Here is a 21,750-nt window from a genome sequence, read left to right as displayed (position 1 = left end):
AGCACCTATGGGGATAAACGGTAATTGCCGGAGCACACTTCCCAGATCTCCAAACAGTGTCACATGTGTCCACAGTAACTCTTGATTTTCCTCGCTGACGGTCGCTTTCCTTTTTAGACTGTTTGCCTTCATCTGAGCGTCGAATTTGTCTCTTTTTCTTTGGATTTTCACTTATTTTTGAAGTTGTATCTGTCGTCATCGATCTTTTCTTTGTTTGTTCAGCCATAGTAGATTACTGTTTACTCGCAACACGCAGAGAACGGAAAAGCAGCCGCCTACCCTCTCTGGCAGACCAACCACTGCTGGGTGATGGAAAACGCGTCACTAACTGGGCGCCGCTTGTGATTTCTTTCCCGCGAAAGTCACCACAGACACCCAGTCTGTAATACTGCAAAAGCAAAGGCTTTCATCAGTGGGCCATAGGCTCAATCACCATTGTGTTACCTCATTCGGCGATAGATTGTGACGTAACAGACATTTATTTGAATGAAAATCTGAGATTATCACTTAATAAAATAATTCAGCAAGTTTAAAAAATTAAACTTCATATTCGTGATGCGTTTTTTTGCTCAGGTTTGCACTTTCAGAACAAAACAACAGGCGGGGATAAAGACAGGGAAGATGGATAGCATTGATAGACAGACTACTGTTGGGGTTTTGCTGGATTAAAACTACCTCATACAACATGTTAGCAGGCTTGGCACGGTCAGGTGTCTTACACTGTTTTCAGGCGTACACCAATTACAGACATAAAACCCAATGGTTCATTCTACGTATTTAAGTGTTTGATCTGTACAGCAGCAGCTGAGTTTTACCGCAGAGTAGCAGGACTCAGAATTTACTCAGCATATGACTAAAGTAAAACTGACCGTTGACGTCTGAGACAGTGATGACGATGGAAGGAGGAAGTGCTCTACTGATATTTACTGTCATTGATGTAATATGTCTGTTGTAATCAGTCAAAGCTGATTTGTCATGAGTTTATTAACCTATGTGAAAATGTCCACACTGAGCATGAGCATGGTGTCCCTACATGTTCCACAAGGATGTATAAAATCAAAAGTAATTCTGGTTGTTATAGAAGTATATCACTGAAAAGTTGGCGTAAGGAGCAGGAAGTGATGAATGTTTAAATACAGGGATTTAGACCGTCCTGGATGGAGTTCATAGTGTCGCTGTGACGTCTGTAACAGAAAGCACAAGCAAAGTATTCGCGTAAACATTGTGACTCATCTTTAAAGCTTCCTCTGCTCTTCTCTGTGACGTTACTTGAAATTCTGCAACACGTTTTGTGAAATACTTTAATCTGCCATCGGGGTGAAAAATGTCTCTACCTTTGGTCCATAATTCTACCCGGAGGATAAATATAAAACCATGCCGAGACCAACAGAGGTGATTAAGTGCCCTCTGTGGGGTTTGTAATGCGACACGCTGTTATGACTGCTCCTCTGGAGGCCGATTCATACAGCGTGTGGATCATTACACAAACAATTCACAACAACAACATTCATTCACAAGTTAAACAGACACCTGAGCGGTATAAGAGGACACACGCTCCGCCGCTTCAGTTTGTTGTTACAGAATCCAAATCTGTCTGTGTTTATGTGTCGAGCAGAGCGATGACGTATGCGTCTCTTATCTCTGTCTTTATCCCTCCACTTCCCACTGTTATTACATCGTCCTCCCGTCTCCTCTTCACCTCCGCCCACATTTACTCTCCTGCACTTGTTTCACTCCTGTACTCGTCCTCGTTCACCCCTCTCTCCTGAATTCACCCAGGTCATCCCAGTAACAAAAAAACATCACAGGATTAGCACCGCGTTCTCTGCTCTGCGTGTGTTTGGTTAATGACTCAACTTGCAACATAAATAACAAGCGGCAGAATCAGAGCTACTGTAGAGCCCAAAACATCTACTAAAAAGGATATACCTGGAAAACGCTTCATCTGCATCTGTGTAAATCACACACACATTCCAACGGCTCTTCCAACGCTTTAGCATGTTTTACTCCAACTACCGTTTCTTCTTTTATTACTGCAGAGCTTTCTCTTCTTGGATTGATGAGTGCATTTTTCAAGCTGCCAGAGTTTTCAACCCATGCCAATATGACATGAAGATCAACTTGCAGAGACTTGAAACATGCATGAGATAAGTGATCCATCACAGTGAACTTCTCGTCTTCTTCACTTTCTTTGTTTTTTTGTGTTGAAATGCAGGTGAAAAGTTTTCTGCGTAGGTTGATCCAAGCGCAGGTGAGAAACTTTAACAGTTTAACATCTGTATATTTGCTTGAGCTGATATTAATGGCCAATTTTACCTGAACACAGATGTATTAGCATGCAGGCTGATAGATAAGTGACAACACAGCTCAAGAACTGTAATATGTTTGCCTCTAATATGTCACACAAATGTCATATTTACGTCATGTTTACCATTGTGTGAGAGTGGTTCTTTATCTTGACGTGTTCTCTCCTGCAGTAGATTAAAGGCAGCCTACAAGCGAATTAAAGCTGTTTACATTAAAGTGCCAAACTTCTTAAGCCCTTTTTACACTGAGGTTCCGCCTCACCGCCGTAACGAAGCTCTGCTGTCATGCAGTCGTTTTACACTGGACCAAGCAATGCGGACCCAGTATGTGGGGCGACGCTGAGCGACTTCGCCCCACCACCTGTGTGTTTTACATAGAAGACGAGACGTAACAGATGTGTAATAATCCCGCCTTGAACTGGTAGTGTAAAAGGGGCTTTATATTCATGTTAAAGCAGTGGATACAAACATGCATTAAATTTTCTTTTGCTGGTTGTCCTTAATTTTTTTAAAAATATGACCTACATTTGGATGGAAACTTGCCTATAATGCAAGAAACTGCACAATTGACATTAACCTACAATCTAAATCCATGTTTGAGCAGTGTTGGTCCTTCAATTACTCAATACACATTCTGATCTCATTACTCAATAGCAACAATAATACGTTTTTGTTACTTGTTACATTGCTTTCAGCACAGCTCCTTCAAAAGTGTGTTTGAATATCTCTCAATCCTCCACACCCACAAGTCGCATCTTTTCTATTTGAAACAAAGAGAAATAGAAACAAGAGGTTTAAGATGCAGACAGCCCTACTACTGGAGACACCGTGTTTCAAGTCCCAACCTCATATTTGATTCACACATACTCACATTTATGGGATTTCTGTGTGCATAGACACACTCTAACGCTAACCACAGCAAGCCAGCTAAAAACAGGAAATTACCAGGACCCAATTTTCTTCTTTTGGCAGCAGGTAACCACCTTCTTCCACCTAAAGGCCCCTGCAACAAAGCTAGCACGTCTCAGACCAGTCTATCCTCTGAATGCAGTGAGAATAAACTGATGTTTACCAATCACATAAATCACAGTTGACTAAATATAGTAATGACATTATTAACTTTAAAGTAATCTGTGCGACATCTGAATGCATCACCTGGAAACTCTTCAGGCTTCCAACTTACAAATACCACTTGAGTAGCGTTGTACAAGGTTTTGTGATACTGTATCAGCTCTCAAAAACACTATTTTTTTATGTTTAAGATCATTTCTTTTGGCCTTTTATGCCTTTATTCATAGATAGAAGAGCAGATAGTGTTGGAAACGGGAAGAAAGAATGGGGAATGGCCGATTTAACAGCTGTCAGTGCCCCACTGTATCTATTTTAATAAATAGATTTTATATGCAGAATACATTTTTCATATGTCTATATTTTGAACTGATAAGAAAAAATGTTTATTCTTTGCCTAGAATGCACGAGAAGACGTGCTGTGATGTTGGATGTAACATGAAATGTGATGCAACATCCTTCAGTGCTAAAGAAAGTCACGATTTTATGCACAAGATGGTGTGTTCTTTACACAGAAACAGTTGTACTTAAATAAAAACCAATAGCTAACAATATTTAAATATATTGAATTGTAATCTCTGTATTGTGACATGTATTGCATTGCAAGATTCATGTCAACTCAAGGCTCTATTTCCTCTAAATTACCATGCAATCATAAAATAATCTTTACAAAGCAAAATTAAAGGTAAATACAAAATAATGCCCACTGCCCAATTTCAAGCAAATTTAAAATATCTGTAGGTCGATATTTTTACTGAAGCAGGGGGCTGCCTGTAAGAAACCGTATCTAACCGCGTGTTAACTGCCTGAGGATGTCCGGAAAATGATCATCAGTAATAAAACAGTCAGTGCTCAGTCACTGAAAAGGTGTAAAAACCCACCAGGACTGAAACTGGAGCAGCCTTAACCGTGCCATAACCACAGATTTAAATACAGGCAGGGTGACATCTCAGCTTCCTGTTCGGGGGAAGAAGGAAGCGCAGGACAGCTGTCTCTCTGGATGAGTTGATAAGACGCACACAACCGGAGAGTTTGTCATTTTCAGGGGATGTTAACCACAACAGTGAGGGAGGAGTGCACAAGTTTCAGTTTTGTGTCATATTTGATTCTCGGTTCCCTCCTTTGTCTCAGCTGTGTTTGTCTGTTTGTTTAGTTGGAGTTCATTGTTGCAAAATGTTTATGCTTCTTTCTGTGCGAGAGGTCTATTTATTGTTATTCTATTCTATTCTATTTCTATCTTAATGAGACGTACACCTGCATGTTAAGCGAAGGATGTACGCTGTGTACATTTGTGTTTGATGTGTAAGTCTGTTGCAAAAAGAAAGGCTTAGCCTCTCCAGTAACCTGCCATTCAACACATAAGGATTAAAGACTTTATTATAAAACCAGAGTCTGTAATCCTCTGTCTCAGCCTGCCTATCACTCTCTCTTACTTTATGGTCCGCGTGCTTTCTCTTTCCTTTCTGTCTGAAGCCCCCTTTTTATGCTTTTCATCTATGTCGGGCTTGACTTTCGATTTCTGTCTCTAAATTAGTTTTAACCTCATCTTCCTTTTTCTATCCACTTCCCCCTTTTTTTTAAATAAAAATCTTTTGCTTTCTCAAGAGGGGGTTGCATTTTCCCTCCTTGAGCTTCGAAATAGGCAGAAAATAAAAAACAACAACAGCAGCTTCTCTCCTTTCATCGTGCACCGCTGCAGCTGCCCGTGGAGAATATCTTGCCCTAGTATCCGAGCAAAACATGCAGAGCAAAGACACACACACTCTTGGCACGTGTGTGTGACTGCTGTGTGGTGGTGTGCGCGCAAAACACGGGGGCGTTGAGGGGAAGATGTGCAGAGAAATAATGATGACAGGAACACCCCAAAGAGGGCAAGAGTGAACGGGAGCGGATCGACACATCAGAAAAGGTCCACCTCATCCCTGCAGAGGAGAGCGAAGAGATGGAGGAAGAAATGAGGAAACAGGAGCTATTGAAATAGCGTAATGGATGCAGTGAATGTGTAGCTTTGTTCCTCTTCCTCCTCTGCTGACTGGTTTCAGTGGGCCACACTCGTGCGTACAGTTAGAGAGGCACCGCTGCTCCCGTTATTCTAATCGTCTCTGACATGAACACATTCGAGGATACACAGGCGTGAATGCTTTCAGTGGATGTTTGCTCCACGAGCAGGCCTGGGAAACACAGGCTTTAAGGAAAGGAAAGAAGGAGGGGTTTACGGAGAAAAATACGAGCAGTGTACTCAATCAGGGGTGAGAGAGAGAGAGAGAGAGAGAGAGAGAGAGAGAGAGAGAAAGAGGGAAGTCAGTCAGATAGAAAACCGGAGAGTGGTTCGCTCTGGAGAAAGCTACAACAGGAAATGAGATGAGGAGAAAGGAATTTCAACTGGATCCAAGATGTAGTTTAAAAGCAGCGAACAACCCAGTTACCCCTGAGTGTGTGTGTGTGTGTGTGTGTGCGTGTGTGTGTGTGTGTGTGTGTGTGTGTGTGTGTGTGTGTGACACAGAGAGAGAGACACCGTGAGAATGAAAAGAAGGAATGAAACTTGTAAGATCACAATTTATCAGAGTTTGTGCTCAGTTACTTTAATGCTCCAACGTCAAGAGTCAGACAAGAAGTGAAACAAAACTGTACGTCATTCGTGTCTTTTCCGAAGATGACTAAACATAGAAACATTGCGCACACACATACACACACACACAGTAGCTTTGATCCCACAATAAAACATTCCTCTATCATTGAAACTAGGGCTAAAGAGGACAACACACAAAAAAGGTGCTCAGATCCCAAACTCAAGTCTTAAATAAATTTCATTTTGCCCTTTAATAAAGATTGAAGAACTAACTTGGTAAGAGACGGATCAAAACAACACTGGTTAAAATCAATGCAGCAGACAAGAAGACATGCTGACTATTTTAGTTCCTAATATGGGCCAAACTCCCAAACCCTGAGTCCTACACTTCCCATAATGCAACCCAATCTTGTTTTTGTTAGACCTCCACTGCCTGATAAACACTAACATGACTTACAAACTGGGCTATTTTCACCTAGTGGCAACACTCAGGCTTGCAGGTCCTGTGAGGTCAAGGAGCTAAAATACACCTTCCCTAAATACACAGAAAACACCTTTACGCAACTCTTTGTAGCGTCAAATCCGATCAGTCTGAAGTCCAATAAAAATGTGAAAGTCTGGAAGAGTAAAATCTGAGGACTGTAAGACCACATTCATTCCTATCAGTGAGTACAAAGCAGCAGGTGTACTAGTGTTGGGAATTACAGCTCTTTGAAGTGACCCGGATCCTATGGCTCCGTTCCTTTCCGAGAGCTGTTCTTTTTTTCCCTTTCTTTTCAGGGGGCGAAGGTTACTAGGTTTATCTGTGAAATAATCACTAGGATAATGATAGGGTAAGATTTGGATCAGATTGGAACTTAGTCATCACACCAAGATCATTTTGATTTGCATGTTTGGACTAGGTGTAGCAGCACTAAATTACAACCTGCATTGTAAACATTACACAAGGTACACAATTCCGCTGCACGTGACCTAGTATGGCGGAGTTGCAGTTAAAAAAAGCTGCCCGTGGTTATTCAGCATAAAGGGGAGTGGATCTAGGACAGGCAGTGAAACTTGGGCACAACTATAAAAAAGCTGCTCACACCTATGACTCGGTTCCCGTTGTTGGCACCAAAGAGCCGTTCAAAAGAGTCGGATCGTTCACAAACATCACAACACGAAGGCCTACCAACGCAGGATGAACCTGGCTTAACTTTTACTTAAAAGCAACGCCATGACAAAGTGCTGCGTTGGCTGATCACACACATGCATGCGGAAATTCCAAGTTTAATAAAATAAAAGATAAAACTTTTCACAGTTTGTGAGTGTTTTTGCATCAGATAAATCTTAAAACTTATACTACATGTGTATCCAATATTTGAGAGGCCTGAAAAGACCTAAAACACACGCCTATTCTTTAAAGCGCCAATGAGCAGCTATAAATTAAATAAACATAGCTTCATCTTGAGGCTCCTTTAAAGCTTTCCTTTAAAAAATTGAAGACAAAATCCAGATAACCACTGAATACAACAACCTGAGTTCAGACAATGTAAAGCTCTGTCAAGTGACGCTCAAGACTGTGCACCTTATTACGAGCTAGGAGATGTTTAAGTGTTAGAAAGTGTTGGAATTCCCCGTTTAAACTAGCTAACAGCAGTCAAGCACAAAGCAAATGATTGGCACTTGTCAAGAGGCCCAATTCCGATAATAAACATGACAACACTGAGTACCAGACTACCCGACAAGGAAGCGAGATAACTGACAACCTCTTCACCTTTATAGTCTGGTTTCACCCTTTAATTTCGGTCTTTTCAGTATCGAAAACCCCCACCCATCTGAAGCCTCTAAAGTAGGTTAGCCTCTAAAGGTGGAACAATCGTGTGGCTATGGTCACTTTGCATGTCAGTTACATGGATGTGTCAGTTTTACAACAGCAGCATAATCTGACCATGTACTGCCCGAATATGTTACTAAAGACACAGCTTCAGGCAGCAGGTCTCAGCTGTGAGCATTGCAAGGTGGAGGCAAACACTGCAAACTGTTTGCAGCATACATGGTTTGAATGTTCGATATACACCACATAGAGTTTGGGCAGAGTTTTGTCAAGGGAAGTGGTTGAAAGGTCAGATTAAAAAGATTTCACCCTATTTGACAACTTGTCACACTTACACAATAAACATATCAAACACAAAACAATGGACAATCCTCAGATGAAGCTAAACATCAGGATAATATGTCAGTGTCAGTGTCCAATACGGCTACTTATTCCTCTAATTTAACATTTTAAATGCAACCCTGCTTGTCACAATTTGTCCACGATGATAAATAAACCCACACTGAAACCAGCTGATCTGTTCGGCGCGGAAGTTTCCATACAACCACAACAGTTGTCGGAGCAGCGTGAGGAGGAACAGCGTGGAGACGAAAAAAAGGGGAGTTTACAGTTGAGGTCTGGCTGTTCTGCACACCACAGTCTCTGTGATAAACCAGCTTTCAGTTACTCATCAAACTCAGCCTGTATCTAGAGCGAGCCTGCCTCCAGCTAATGTTCAAACAGATCCGTTAGTCTCAATGGAAAATTTGAGTAAAACACAAATACATAACCACAAACATGCACACAAAAGGGCGTGTGCAGTGAAGTTATACAGTGAAGGAAAAATCAGCTTGAAATCTGCTCACATGTTAGAAATCAGGGGTCAGAACTGTGGTTGTGTTCATTGAGGATGTGAGTGTAGGGTTTCAAACCCAAAGAAGAGGACTCAGTTTAACCTTAACACTCCCTTTAGCTTTATTCTACATTTACATCGTTCTTAAAATACTTTTAAATGTGTAAAATGAGGACAGCTCTCCCCTACGTGCACATATGCTCACAGGTTTGGCATTCACACTGGTGAGAAGATATGCTATCTTTTGCAAGCGCAGGAAGGGAGAGTGAGTTGGGTGTAAGTCCCTGTATGTGGTAAGCTGACATTGCTGGTGTTGCCAGAGGAGAGAAACACTGTTGCAAGACATGATTTAATCAGTTTGTGTGTGGAGCCATTTTAACCACTTTCTAAAGAAGCTTTTCAGAACATAGAAACAATATTAACTGTATTAACACTGCAGCCATTTTCTTGGGATGTCACACTAAGGGTGGGAAGCTAATAATGCTGTGACTAAACTAAAATTATTATCATTTCAGCACTTCTCTATTTATCAGCGACACAAAGACAGTTGATAGTGAAAATCTGGAGGGACTTCTGGCCATATTTCAACATAAAACAACATATTTCATAACCCATTAGCTACCAGCTAATGCTAGCATTCAACCACGTCCTAGCTAACATTGCTTTAGAATTACGTTAGCTAAGAAGTCAATTCTTAACTAGCATTACGTTGGCTAGAAATGTATGCCTGTCCTATTGTATCATGTCACATTACCAAACAGTAATATTAGCTTTTAGCCCCCTTCTAGCTAACACTAGCTAGAAAGTGGCTGAATGCTAACGTTAGCTGTCATCTGACCGTAGCTTATGAGTTACCAAATATGTCGTTTTTAATATTTTGTAAATTGTAGATAATTCTGGCACTACTTTCTTTCTTTCTCTGGTGATTGTTTTCATACTCCTGTCATTGCCAGCAGGTAGCAGTCATCCCAGGAAGGAGTGGACTTCTCCCATGGGGGCATCTGAAGGACATCCTGAAGGAGTAGCACTCTGTGGCCCTTTATTTACCTCTGCTGACCCGGCATGCTGGCCCTTCTGCGATACTTCCCCATTATTCCTAGTACTGTATTCTTCATTACTGAGAGCTAGGGGAGCTGCTGCACCCAACCCGGATTATTCCACCAGCCTGAAGCTGCCTGGACCGAAACACGATCTGCGTCCAAACAGTCAACACACGTGTTTACAGCAAACTATACTTCCAAGAGAGCTGCCTTCTAGGACGGAACGAGGAACTAGTCACGTATGTAACGCCTGTATGCACACACAACTTCTCATGAATATTACGTCGCCATAGCCTCAATAAATCATTATTTTTCTTAATATATGAAACCTGAACTCTTTACCCAAAAAATAGGAGCTGGAGTCCTCCACACAGACACATTCTTCGCCCCCTCTCCCCGTCACTCTGTGTGTCTCCTATTCAGTCTGGACAGGAGGAAGTTTGGGAACCTCTGTTGGCCAGCTGTCAAGGGAAGAAGGGGGGGCTTTGTTGCTACAAACCAGCATTTCCCTCCCAGCTCACCCGACCTGAGCTGCCTGAATTTCCTCGACCTCCAACACCACCTTGTTTACAGTTTTTTTCCACTGTGGCTTCAAACTTGTCAGAATTTACACCTGTATTGTAGCAACGCTGTAGCCCCAGCTTTTTAGTTTAATGGGAAAGGTTACAATTAGCATTCAGACCCGGGATAAATGAATCGGCAATGATGGGAACACAAAACCAGGGTCGACACGCTAATCTCCTACCCCCTTTCCAACACGATGCTATGCTCCGTCTGTAACTTCTTTAACTCCTCTTCATCTCAGCTACAAATTCAACCCGTCTCCGTCCAAGCAGCGCTCCAACATCGTTCCAAATTTGTCAGCCCTGAGTTTGATACTCAGACTGAATGAGTAATAGATACAACAAAGACCGTAACATCGTCACTGTTTACTAACCCTGTTTCCGGCGCGCTTGTGGCGTCAGGCGGTGACGCAGCAGAAAAGTCAGCGAAAGGAGTATACTCCAATGGCAATGGGAACAGAGACAACCAGCAGTTATTAACAGGTCTTCCCGGGTCTGAAAAAACGGCGTCAACGTGCTAATTTTGTTGGGAAAGGGGTATGTTAAATAGTTTAAACACAGAACGACTGTTAAACTATAAAGCCTCAGGAGTGCCGCTTGCATGAGGACAACTGATGCCACAGTGCCCTATTTTCAATGGAGATCTACTCGAAGGCCAATCCAATAACTCCTCCCTGAGACAGGGACGTAGGTAGATACTGGAAGAATCTGAATCTTTCAACAAGGGCCTAACAGTAAAACACGCAGAGTAAACAATATACTTATTATTAATACACTTCCCTTAACCCCTTGAATTGTATTATCCCTGTCATTTTCCGAAACTTAGCTTTAAAGCTGCTGCAAGCGTCAAAAATGACTGTGTTATTTGAAAGGGGTCAATGGGAGTTTTTTAGTGCCTTTAAGCTAATTGTTTGGTTTCATGCTCCGCAACTTTACTGCTTTAGTCCAGTCTCTCTCAGTGCTCTCTAATGGAAATATATCTAGTGCTGATATCTTGGGGAAGACTTTGTACACATAATAAAAAATTAGGTCTGACTTTTTGCATCTGTGGAAGCTGAAGATCTCTTCTACAACATAAAAACCAAAGGTTCCCCTGTGGAGTGTTTTGTAAACAAAAAGGTCACATTGAGTGTGTTATTGTGAGGCCCTAAAAACATGTTGAATGCATTTCTGTCCTCATTTGAAAAGCAGTTTTTTGCATATTGAAGAATGATTTACCTCAATGCTTGTGGCTAAAAGTTTTATTCATTTCTGTTGAAGGCACATTGTTATGTTTTTGGGTTATTAACGCATACAACTACTGGAAGTACTATTGAGGGTCAAGAACACCAAAGAGGACCTTTACGTTCTGTGGGTCTGAGCAAAGTTTGGCAGCACAAGTGAGTTTCTAGTCACAGTGTCACATTTCATTGAACATTTGCAGTGATGTACACCATGATATGATTTTACGTGTTTTCCGCGTTTGTCAGACTGTGTGTCTGGCAGTGACAGAGCAGTCGAATGCACATATGTTGTTGTTAATTAGAGCAAAGTCCCGACTCCAGCTGTGCCACCGAGAGATCCCGTCTCTCTGAGCACCGACAGGGCAGGGGCACAGCCGCTGACAGATGAAGCCCAGCCCACTGCTGTATGTGAGACACCACCTCTGTCCCTCGCTCTGCGTCTCACTACATCTGCTTTGCATTAGCTTGTTGCCATGCAGGAAAAAACACAATTCTTTTTGTAGTCTATTCCAGCCAATCAGGAAGTGAATTGGGGGTAGTTTCCTGTTTCCTGTGTTCCCCAGACAGCGCGGACTCGGGCCCAGTAGCCCTGTTCGGTTTCCGAAATCCATGTGTTCCTCCCGGAAACTGAGAGGAGTCATCACCACAACAATCATAAGTCCTCTCTCTCTCTGTGCTCGACAAATATGTGGCAGATTTTCAGCTCTGAGTCATCAGGCAGCCGCAGTCTCATGCCAAAGGACAAGACTTTGATGAAAACAACGTGATGCAAGTGTTACACAGACATTACCGGGAGAAGAGCTCCGTGGGGATCGGACTGACAGCGAGTGTGACTGCTGCTAGGTGACAACACAGCATAAACTCTGCTGCCAACACTGTGCGACGTTACAGACGAGCAGGGACAGAGGAAGATGAGAAGCTTGGAAGTGATGACAGCATAAATGTTCTTCATGAGTAAACTGTAAATATCAAGTCAGGACATGTTTATAAAGCTTTAAACTGTTTTTCCAGTTAATATGACGTCATTATGTCACTGGAGGAGGGTAACAAAGTACATAAAAGTGTCAGTTTAAGCATTTTACTTCAGTATTTCCATATGATCCGACCTTACACGTCTACTACAGGGAAATGTTGTACTATTTATATTTTTCTTATGTTTTTGGTCTAAGTTACTACTTTTGCAACTTACAATTATCTTTATTATCAATTAACCTGCTGTGTAATTTCTTCATTCATAATTTGGTCAATAAAATGTCATAAAAGAGGCGATACTGTTTGTCCCAGTTTCTCTGAGTCGGGGATAAAGGCTTTAAATTTCGTGTTTGTTCAACCTACAATCAAAAAATCAGCAAGTGTTCAATTTAGAATAATAAAATACAAAGAAATTCTAAAAATACTCATATTGGAAAGGCCGAAAACCATTTGCACATAATAATTGGAAGACGAATCACAAAATCGTTGCAGGTCTGCTAGTTAGAATTTTAAAAAATGACAATTTTACATCCAAAAAGTACAAAAGTGAACTAACTACAACAATAAAATGCTACTTAAACATTGATTTAATAGTAATAATTTACTAATCTATGATATATAATGTATGTAACTCAAAGGGGCTTTTTTTTCTGCATTAGGAAATTTTACTTTTGATACTTAAAGTTTTTTTTTTGGTGCCCCCTGTGGACAAAGCCGTACCTCTTATCTCTTCTCTGATTTTGTCCTGTACGCGTAAGTGGTGTTTTTTAACATAAAATCGTATCCTGCTTTCTTTAACAGTCATATGGATCACTCGCTTTAAAGGTTTGCCCTGGAAAATGTAAACAAAGGCAGCGTGCAGTTAATCGCTTCGTCTGACACCTACCCCCCCACCAGCGGTTTCAAGCATTAAAAATAACGATATAGAAATAATCAATCTTGTCGCGGATGGTTTGGTTTGCTTCTGTAGGTGGTATAGAAACATCAGTATTAATTTCAGTTTGTTTCATGACCAGTGAAAATCTCCTCACAGGAGCTTTATGTACATTTTGGTAATAAAATGTCTGTACTTAGATTCATTTATATATAACTGTTATTTTCTAAGTAATCTATCTACTAAGTAAGGTAACTGAATACTCCCTCCACACTACTCCAGTCATAAGTAAGCAGGCTTGTATCTAGGAAAGACGAGTGTCATCCAGTCATTAAGTTTTCATTCACAGTCTCAACGCTGCCGGCTGACTGATCATTCATTCAGAAAGTGCAGCAATCTGACGGGGCCTTTGTGATTCAACATTACTACTCTCCCTGGAGTTTCAGGTCTGAGTGAAATATCTCGGGGCAGTTCTCTCTCTCCCCAGCTGTTTCCCGGGGACGCCGCAGCCAATTTTAACAGCAGGTAAGGAGCTTAAAAACACAGCTTAACTTTGTACATCAGCTCAACTGGAACAAGGGCTACTGGAGTGTTTTTGTGTAATGCTGGCTGGCATCAACACACAGCCCCACCGCTTGTGTATGTGTGTGTTTGTTGTGTCAAATATTTTGTTTTTCCTCTGCTCATCCCTTCTGTCGCATGTTTGGAGTCAAAACAAACCAGACAGCGCAGACAGTCAGGATGAGTCGGGTGCCGGATGTCAGTGAAAACATCCCACACTGACCTGAGATAACAGCGAGGGCAGGCAGAGGAACTGACCGCCTGATTTGAATGTTTTGGTATTTAAAAGGTATAAATATGAACAGATTAGACTTCTTCCCCTAATAAAACAATCACTATAACATCTACTGAAATAAATACTTGTTTAAAGTCGAGCTGAAAGAGGTAGTGGGCGTAGACAGACGTTCTCCACAGCGCAGTAGCTAGCTAACTGACCGAGCGTTCTTGGTTCTCTGCAGCTAAATGTTGCAGACTGATTGGTTGAAATTGTTTGGTGCTAACCAAAAGCACGCGTGATATTTAGTTTTACCGGAAGAAAAAATGATCTGATTTTGATATAAGAATAAGAAGAAATGGATTTTCTGTATTTTTTTTGGCCTATATTGTCAAATAGATGCACAATATTACCGGGGATGTGATCTAAAAGGATTAAAATGACATTTTTCACTTCACCTAGACTTTAACTGACAAAAATGTCAAGATTTGCAGCTTTAATCTCTCATATATCACTATACATCTTCAACCTATTGCTTTTAGACTGTTGGTTGGACAAAATGAATATTACATTTTGTGCACCATTACAACAGTTTAACACAATATTATGAAAATTAACTACATGTAACAGTTAGGCCAATTTCTGAATTGCATAAAAACCACAGCCCTCCATTGCACACTGCACTCATCCTTCCTCATGGCTCCATTCACAAGATATGCATGCACCACATGCCTGCTACAAACTAAGAGTACCCACAGGAGACCAGCTACATTTCTAAATATAGAAATCTGGGCTAACAATCAATAGCTAGACAGTTAAGCATGAAGCTGTTAGTAGGGGGGAGGCACTGAGGGAGAAAGGGGGGGTGTAATAACATAACATGAATGGGTGGTTGCAGCTAAAGTGTAATAAAGGTTATATTTAATGTGAAGTGTCTAGAAAAAGCATCTGGAAATGTGCAGCTGTGGAGCCTTTATGTCGCTGTTAAAATCAGCCAGTCTGCTCAGATCAGTCTGTATAGAACTGGCTCCTAATGCCAGCTGCCAAATTCCCACAATTTCCCACAAGGCTTTCGAGCTGTCGATTTGTCTCGTTTACATTTTCAATTTTAGGCTCATACACCATGTGCTGAAAGGGGGAAAAAACGTGTGATTTGAATATCAATACCAGCAGGAACAAGACAGATCAGTACTCCTCCAGTCTCCAGCCCGCACTGCCTGCTTGGCCCGTTAACATGGAGCCATCCATTGAGGCGCTCAGACTGGGGGTAGGGATTTTTCTCCTTACCTATTTTTATTTTAACGCTCTGGAAAACCCGCAGACCTTCCTCTTCTACCGCCATGCTCTCCCCGTGGCTCTTTCCCTTTAGACGACTAGATAAAGACAGTCCTCCACGGTGCTCGGTTCTGGCTTCTCCAGCGCAACGGATAATCCAGGGGTTTTGCACATCTATGCTCTCCGGACAGCGATCATACCCCGGCCCGACCAGTGTTGTTGCTGCTGCTGCTGCTGCTGGCTGGTTGAGAACAAGCGAGCAGATTCAGCTTCAGTCCCCGCAGCAGCAACAGCGGCAGCGGCGCCAGTGGAGGTGTGGCTCCGCAGGACGCCGCCCACACGCTTTGTATGGAGGGTGATCCGTGCCACTAAGAGGAGGAAGTGGTGTCATTGAGGAAACTGAAGACAGCCGAGGTCCCGCCCTCTGTCATGTTAATGATAATGTGCAACTACATATTTTCCCATGTAGTTTGGAACACATTGTGAATGAATGCAGTTCATACAAATGCTCTGAATTGGATTACAGCCTGAAGAAACAACTGAGGTCCTGACTAACAAGCCTATGTGTTTGTGTTTTCTTCTAGTGGTTTGAAACTGTCTGTAGTCTACTTTATCTAACATCTTTATAATAATTTTCCTATTTACTTATTTTGCCCTGCCCAACTTGACCAGGACTCTATGGAAGAAGCGATATTGTACCTCAATGGGACCAAATAAAAAACACATTTAAAGAATACATATATAACAACACACTTTGGTCCAGTGCCCTAACAAGCTCACTCTAAACTCAACTCATGTTGTACACAGCACCAGTCGCTTTCCTTTTTAGACTGTTTGTCTTCATCTGAGCGTCCAATTTGTTTCTTTTTCTTTGAAGTTGTATCTGTAGTCATCGATCTTTTCTTTGTTTGTTCAGCCATAGTAGATTACTGTTAACTCGCAACACTTGCAGAGAGCGGAAAAGCAGCCGCTTAGCTCCGCCTACCCTCTCTGGCAGACCAACTACTGCTGGGTGATGGAAAACGCGTCACTAACTGGGCGCTGCTTGTGATTTTTTCCATGAAAGTCGCCACAGACATCCAGTCCATGAGACTGCAAATGCAAAGGCTTTCATCAGTGGGCCATAGGCAAAAGGATGTTTCGATATTTTCAGCCACACCGCCATGAAACAACGCTGAACAGTCTTGGTCCAACTCTTTCTTTTAAGGTTGCTTTTAGCTTGCTCTTCCTCATTTCTCTTCTTCAGTTTAAAGGTCCTGTAGTGTAAGCCATAGTTGGCAATAGAGGGATGGGCAGTTTTTTCATTCCTGGTGGTTGTTTTTAAGCCTTTGTAGACATAAACCAGCTGACGCTGCGCGCTCTGAAGAAATTGAGCTTGACTGTGTAAGCATGCGCGGAGAAGCGGTGCTGCGCAGCGTGTGATTGACACGCTCTGATTGGTTGTGTGTTTCGGGAGCATTGGATTCTTTCAAATGCCATTAGGAGCAGTAGGAGGAGCCAGAGGAACATGATTTTTTTTTTTTTTTTTTTTACAGATTATCTCTCTCATGTACTACTGCATGTTTAAAGTGAGCAAATATGACAAAAAGTTAGTTTTAATAATGTAACTTACTACAGCTTTAAGAGCAAGAGCAATATTCTTGTAAGCAACATTCATTTTTGTAACTTCTGCAGTTGCTAACACTTCAAAACGCCAAGTAGCCTACCGTCCATTGCCAAAACCAGATATGTCTTCATGTTGCCATGCGGAAATTTTAGACTCATCAAATCTCTTCAAATAGCAGCAATAGTGTTGTGCTGCCCCTCATTTATCACCCCTCATACCTATGATTGGCCCTCTTGGGCATGAATCACCTCTCATACATAAGCTGCAACGTCATGAGGATGGCTAGACTCTGAATTGAAAAGCACTACCTTTATAATGTTGAATGATTAAAAAAAAAAATAGAATTGTTGCCGCAGGCAAAGCTAGCTCAACATACTCGTCATACTCGTCTGTTGATTAGCATTTTATTTGTTGCCCCCCTCTCTGCATCATGTGTGGCTGTTACTCCCCCTTTAAGGGCCCCACATGCAGCAGCATGAGTCTGACTCTACTGGTTCTCCCCAGATTGTTTCCTATATCAAATAGACTGCAGATGCAAAAAGCAACATAACAGCTTTTACACGATTATTTCTGTGGAGCAAATGATCTTTTGCTATTCCACATGACCTGAGCTTTTCAGCCTGTAACCAACAAAGGATTAGTCTTACTCCTTATTAAACAATTTTCAAAGAGGCTTTCAGCGAGAGTCAACAGGAATCGGCGTTGGCCTGTGGAGCTTAAACTGAATTGACCCGATGTTACAGGCAGCAAGAGTCGCTTACTGCATGAACCTAAACATCAACCTGCCATTAACAGACTGTGTATTTTTAAAACATTGTCACAAACTCTCACACTAACTTGGGGACAGGCACAAAAAGAAGCTAATGTAAACATACAGCGAGGTTAAAATTAGTCACAAAACAAGACAGCAACAACCCGGTAAGAATAAGTGCTCTGGTTTTTTTTCTGTTCTGATCTTAAGCCAAACTGAACAGATATAAGAATAGACCAGGTACTGGTGCCTGGTGGGAGGGACGTCTGAACAGGATTTAAGATCCATTCAGGTGATTCAGGCGCAAGGGTCACCAGCAGCCCATGCTGGTGAACCGATTGGGCCACACCTCTGACATCACTATGACCACATTCCTCAAAATAGTCCGACTACGTTCTGGAACACTCTACAAACCCAGCTGGCCGAGCCCAACCCAAACAGAGATGTGGGGCTCAAGAACAATCGGACAGTCTGTCTACCTGAAACGACCGTTAGCTGCAGGGCGTCTGCTGCTGGCCAAGGTGTTGGGATTATCTGTGACTCCTTTAGAACAGCTCTAAATCTAATTAGGCTACGTGTCTCGTCACTACTGCTGGCGTGGTAGATCCTAGGGAAGAGAAACAACAGCCTTCACACGGCTACAACTCTGCAAGAGTAAAGTAAAAATAAAGTACATTTACTCAAGTACAGCACTTAAATATACATTTGAGGCATCTTTAATTCACTTGCGTATTACTGTTTTCTTCTATACTACTAGTCTAAATTTCAGAGGGAAATGTTGCACTTTTTACCCCACCACATTTCTTTGAGAGCTTTGGTTTGTAGTTACTTTTCAGACTCAGATCACAAGTGGAGGAACGTAACAAAATATTTTACTAAGAACTTAACTTAAAGCTCCTGTGAGGAATTTTCGGTTTGTGTTGATTTTGGCGCCCCCTGTGGACAAAGCCGTACCTCTTATATCTTTGCTGATTTTGTCCTGTATATGCTTAAGTGGCGGTTTTTAACATAAAATCTCATCCTGCTTTCTTTAACAGTCACGTGTATCACTCACTTTACATTTTTTGCCATGGAAAATGTAAACAAAGACAGCATGCAGTTAATTGCTTCGTCTGACACCTACCACCCATCAGCGGTTTCAAGCATTAAAAATAACTATATAGAAATAATCAATCTTGTCGCTGATGGTCTGGTTTGCTTCTGTAGGTCGTATAGAAACATCAGTATTAATTTCAGTTTGTTTCATGACCAGTGAAAAACTCCTCACAGGAGCTTTAAACACAAGTTTAAGGAACTTTTATTTTAGTTTAAAGTAATTTATCTTAAATCTTTTGGCTTGTCGGCAGCTTACAAAAAGAAGTGTCCAACTGGGGCCTCATGTCAGACGTCTGTGTTGTTAGCAGTTCCACCAAACAAACATTCCCCCTCCCACATGGTCTCATTTAAATTAAGTGTCGAGGTTTAAAAAGGAAAAGAAAATCCATTTCACAATAGATAGAGACAAGGTCGGAAAAAAACAGATTTGTGTTGCAAAACTTGTTTTTTCTTCTGTCATATGCTGGCAGCCTCTTCATTAAACTATGCAGCTGTATGTGAAGTGGTTAAAACTAGTTCTACCTCAAAACGCTGCTTACACACTGGTGTGCAGGTATTTTAAGTAATACTGTCAAATGAGGAAACTTCTGTACTCATATTACATTTTGCTGATAATACTTTTACTTGAGTTGGGATTTTAATGCACAACTTTTACAGTGTGAATTGTGGTATTGGTACTTTTTATTTCAGTAAAGGAAAGGAATACTTCCTCCACCAGTGCACCTGAATAATAACATAACAAACAAATAAGTTATGATACATCATTATAGTATTAACTCCCCAACAGAATCTAAAGTAGTTTATATAAGTCCCACCTTCACCTGCCACAACATTAAAGTGACACATGCATATTAGAGTGCAATCCAACAATATAATAATATCATATTTATATATTATAACATTATGTTACTTTCAGTTTGATGCTAATATTTAATATTATTATACTTTTGAATGGATTAGTTGTACATACGTGCACGTATTGTGCCTTTGCATGCTAATCAGTGACGCAGTTGCCAACATGGTTTGCGTGCCTTTGCCTATCTCATCTAAAACTGTGAGGGTATTTTCATAGATAATAACCATGGTATTACCCATGTTGCACAAATAACCTCACAAGACGAGTTTATTTTGAGGAAACACTTGGTCATAGCACTGAGGAAAAGAATATTAGTTCTTTAATTTGGCCTCATCATGTCCTGTTTGTGCTGCTAGCAGCAGGATGGGGCAATGATTTGGGCTCTAACGTCATGATTTGGCCGAGCAGGTAAATGCTGAACTCCCCTTTTGATTTTGCATGCAGAGACGTAACATCAGTAACCTAATAAGGCTACAGTACACGGGTTGCCTCCATTATGACATACCAGCCAAAGTAGTTATCATATCTACAAGCAAAAGAGGCAGGAGGAGAATACAGGTTTTTGTAGCTGTGCGCACGACATCACAAAGGGAAATAATGCTTCAAAGACGTTTATGACAAGCATTTATTTCAGTTTAGTTAGAGCGACTACGCCCTGTGGTAAACCACAAGCCTCTGTGTGGAGCTGAGAATGAGAGAAAAACCCCTCTTACTTTGGCGGTCTAACTTATCATAGCATAAGAAAGAGATATACAGAGATTTCAAAATCTGTGTCCAGGTATATGGTATAATGTTTTTGCAAGTGTATGCATATGTTTGTATGAACGCAGAGCCGCTGTCAGAAAGAGGAAGAGAAGGCAGATGCTGATTCTAAGCAGATTAGTGAAAGGATGCTCACTGTTGTTTTATTACACACAAGGCAGCCACCAGTGCAGCGTTTGAGGGCGTTGGCACACTCAAAATAACTGTTCACTTGCAACTAACCCTCCCTACCGTGGCTTGTGCTTTTTTTTGTAGTACAAGCACACACTGTAACGTACAGTGCACATATGTGTAGGCATATAGAATACATGAGACAGACAGTACTGAGATGAACAGATGGCGAATGACATGTGCAAAGTTAATCCTGGTATTATGAAAAAAAACCTCGTAAAATCTCTATGTTCTGAGCATGAATGAAATGTCAGATGAATGCATGGGATTTGGTCTGTGGAAAGGATAGCAATGCAACTTTAATTTAAAGTCTGGGTGCAAAGATAGCTCAAGTGTAGCCAACTCACACAAGCAGGGCACCGTGTTGATCAGATTAGGTATTTTGGATTTGATTGTTTCCTCTCTGTCCTCTGGTCTGCATCTGTAAAAATGAAAAGGAAACAGAAAAAGAAAATAGAAACAGAAAAGCAGAAATCAGGCTGCAGGCTTGTATTGGGGTTAAAGAGAAAATAATGAGCAACCAAGCAGATATAATTATAGTCTTTTCTCCATCCTTTCAGCAAACCTCTAACCTAGTCAGAATCTAAACTGAATATTTTTTTAGTTTATTTTATGTAAGATTGTTGGCAAGCGTGAGCTGCAGTGTGGGTAATAATAAAATGGAAGCAGGAGCAGTAGGCTAAATATGTTTACTAAGCACAGCTGACCTGAGTCTTAAACCAAGCAATCGCACAAATCCACCAGGTCGAGCTCCAAACCAAATTACACTTTGCTGTTTGTAACTGAAATATGTAAACCACGTTGACACTAAGACAACATCCTTGTTTATGTTTGCTTGCTTCATAACTTATACAGAGTTTGGAGGTTAACAGACGTCTCATTTCAGTATGTAATCATTCAAACCACGAAATTACATGAAAAACAACAAAAAATGGAGACGATTTTAAACAACAGAATGAAATGTGAGGCTCAGTGTGACTATAAACTGCATGTTCAGCTCATGCAGCTACAAGTAATTATCAGTGTCAATATGTTTATTACGTCCCTACCTATAGTTAAAAGTTTAGTTTTAATTTTAGCAGTGGCAGCACAGATTATCTTCACTTTAAATGACTTTAGTTTCGTTTCATCAGCCCAATTGGAGCAAATGGCAAGTCTCACAACAATTGGTACTATAGCACCACCTAGTGTGCATT

At 41.3% G+C, this 21,750-nt stretch overlaps 1 protein-coding gene across 1 annotated transcript in view; it reads right to left on the bottom strand.

Moving 5' to 3' along the window:
- The window catches only part of rasa3 (RAS p21 protein activator 3), a 44,963-nt gene extending 29,450 nt beyond the window's left edge, over positions 1-15,513 (bottom strand). Inside the window, exon 1 of the mRNA XM_069658034.1 lies at positions 15,326-15,513. Within this exon, the coding sequence (XP_069514135.1) occupies positions 15,326-15,380 (55 nt within the window). The 5' untranslated portion in view covers positions 15,381-15,513. The remainder of the gene's footprint in view (positions 1-15,325) is intronic.
- Positions 15,514-21,750: the final 6,237 nt, after the last annotated feature.

This window comes from Semicossyphus pulcher, unplaced genomic scaffold, assembly GCF_022749685.1.
Source record: "Semicossyphus pulcher isolate SPU_LCO1_2020_fin unplaced genomic scaffold, fSemPul1.0.p SCAF_1, whole genome shotgun sequence".
Taxonomy (NCBI): domain Eukaryota; kingdom Metazoa; phylum Chordata; class Actinopteri; order Labriformes; family Labridae; genus Semicossyphus; species Semicossyphus pulcher.
The sequence above is the reverse complement of the archived record's forward strand: the minus strand, read 5'-3'. Positions and strand labels throughout refer to the sequence as shown.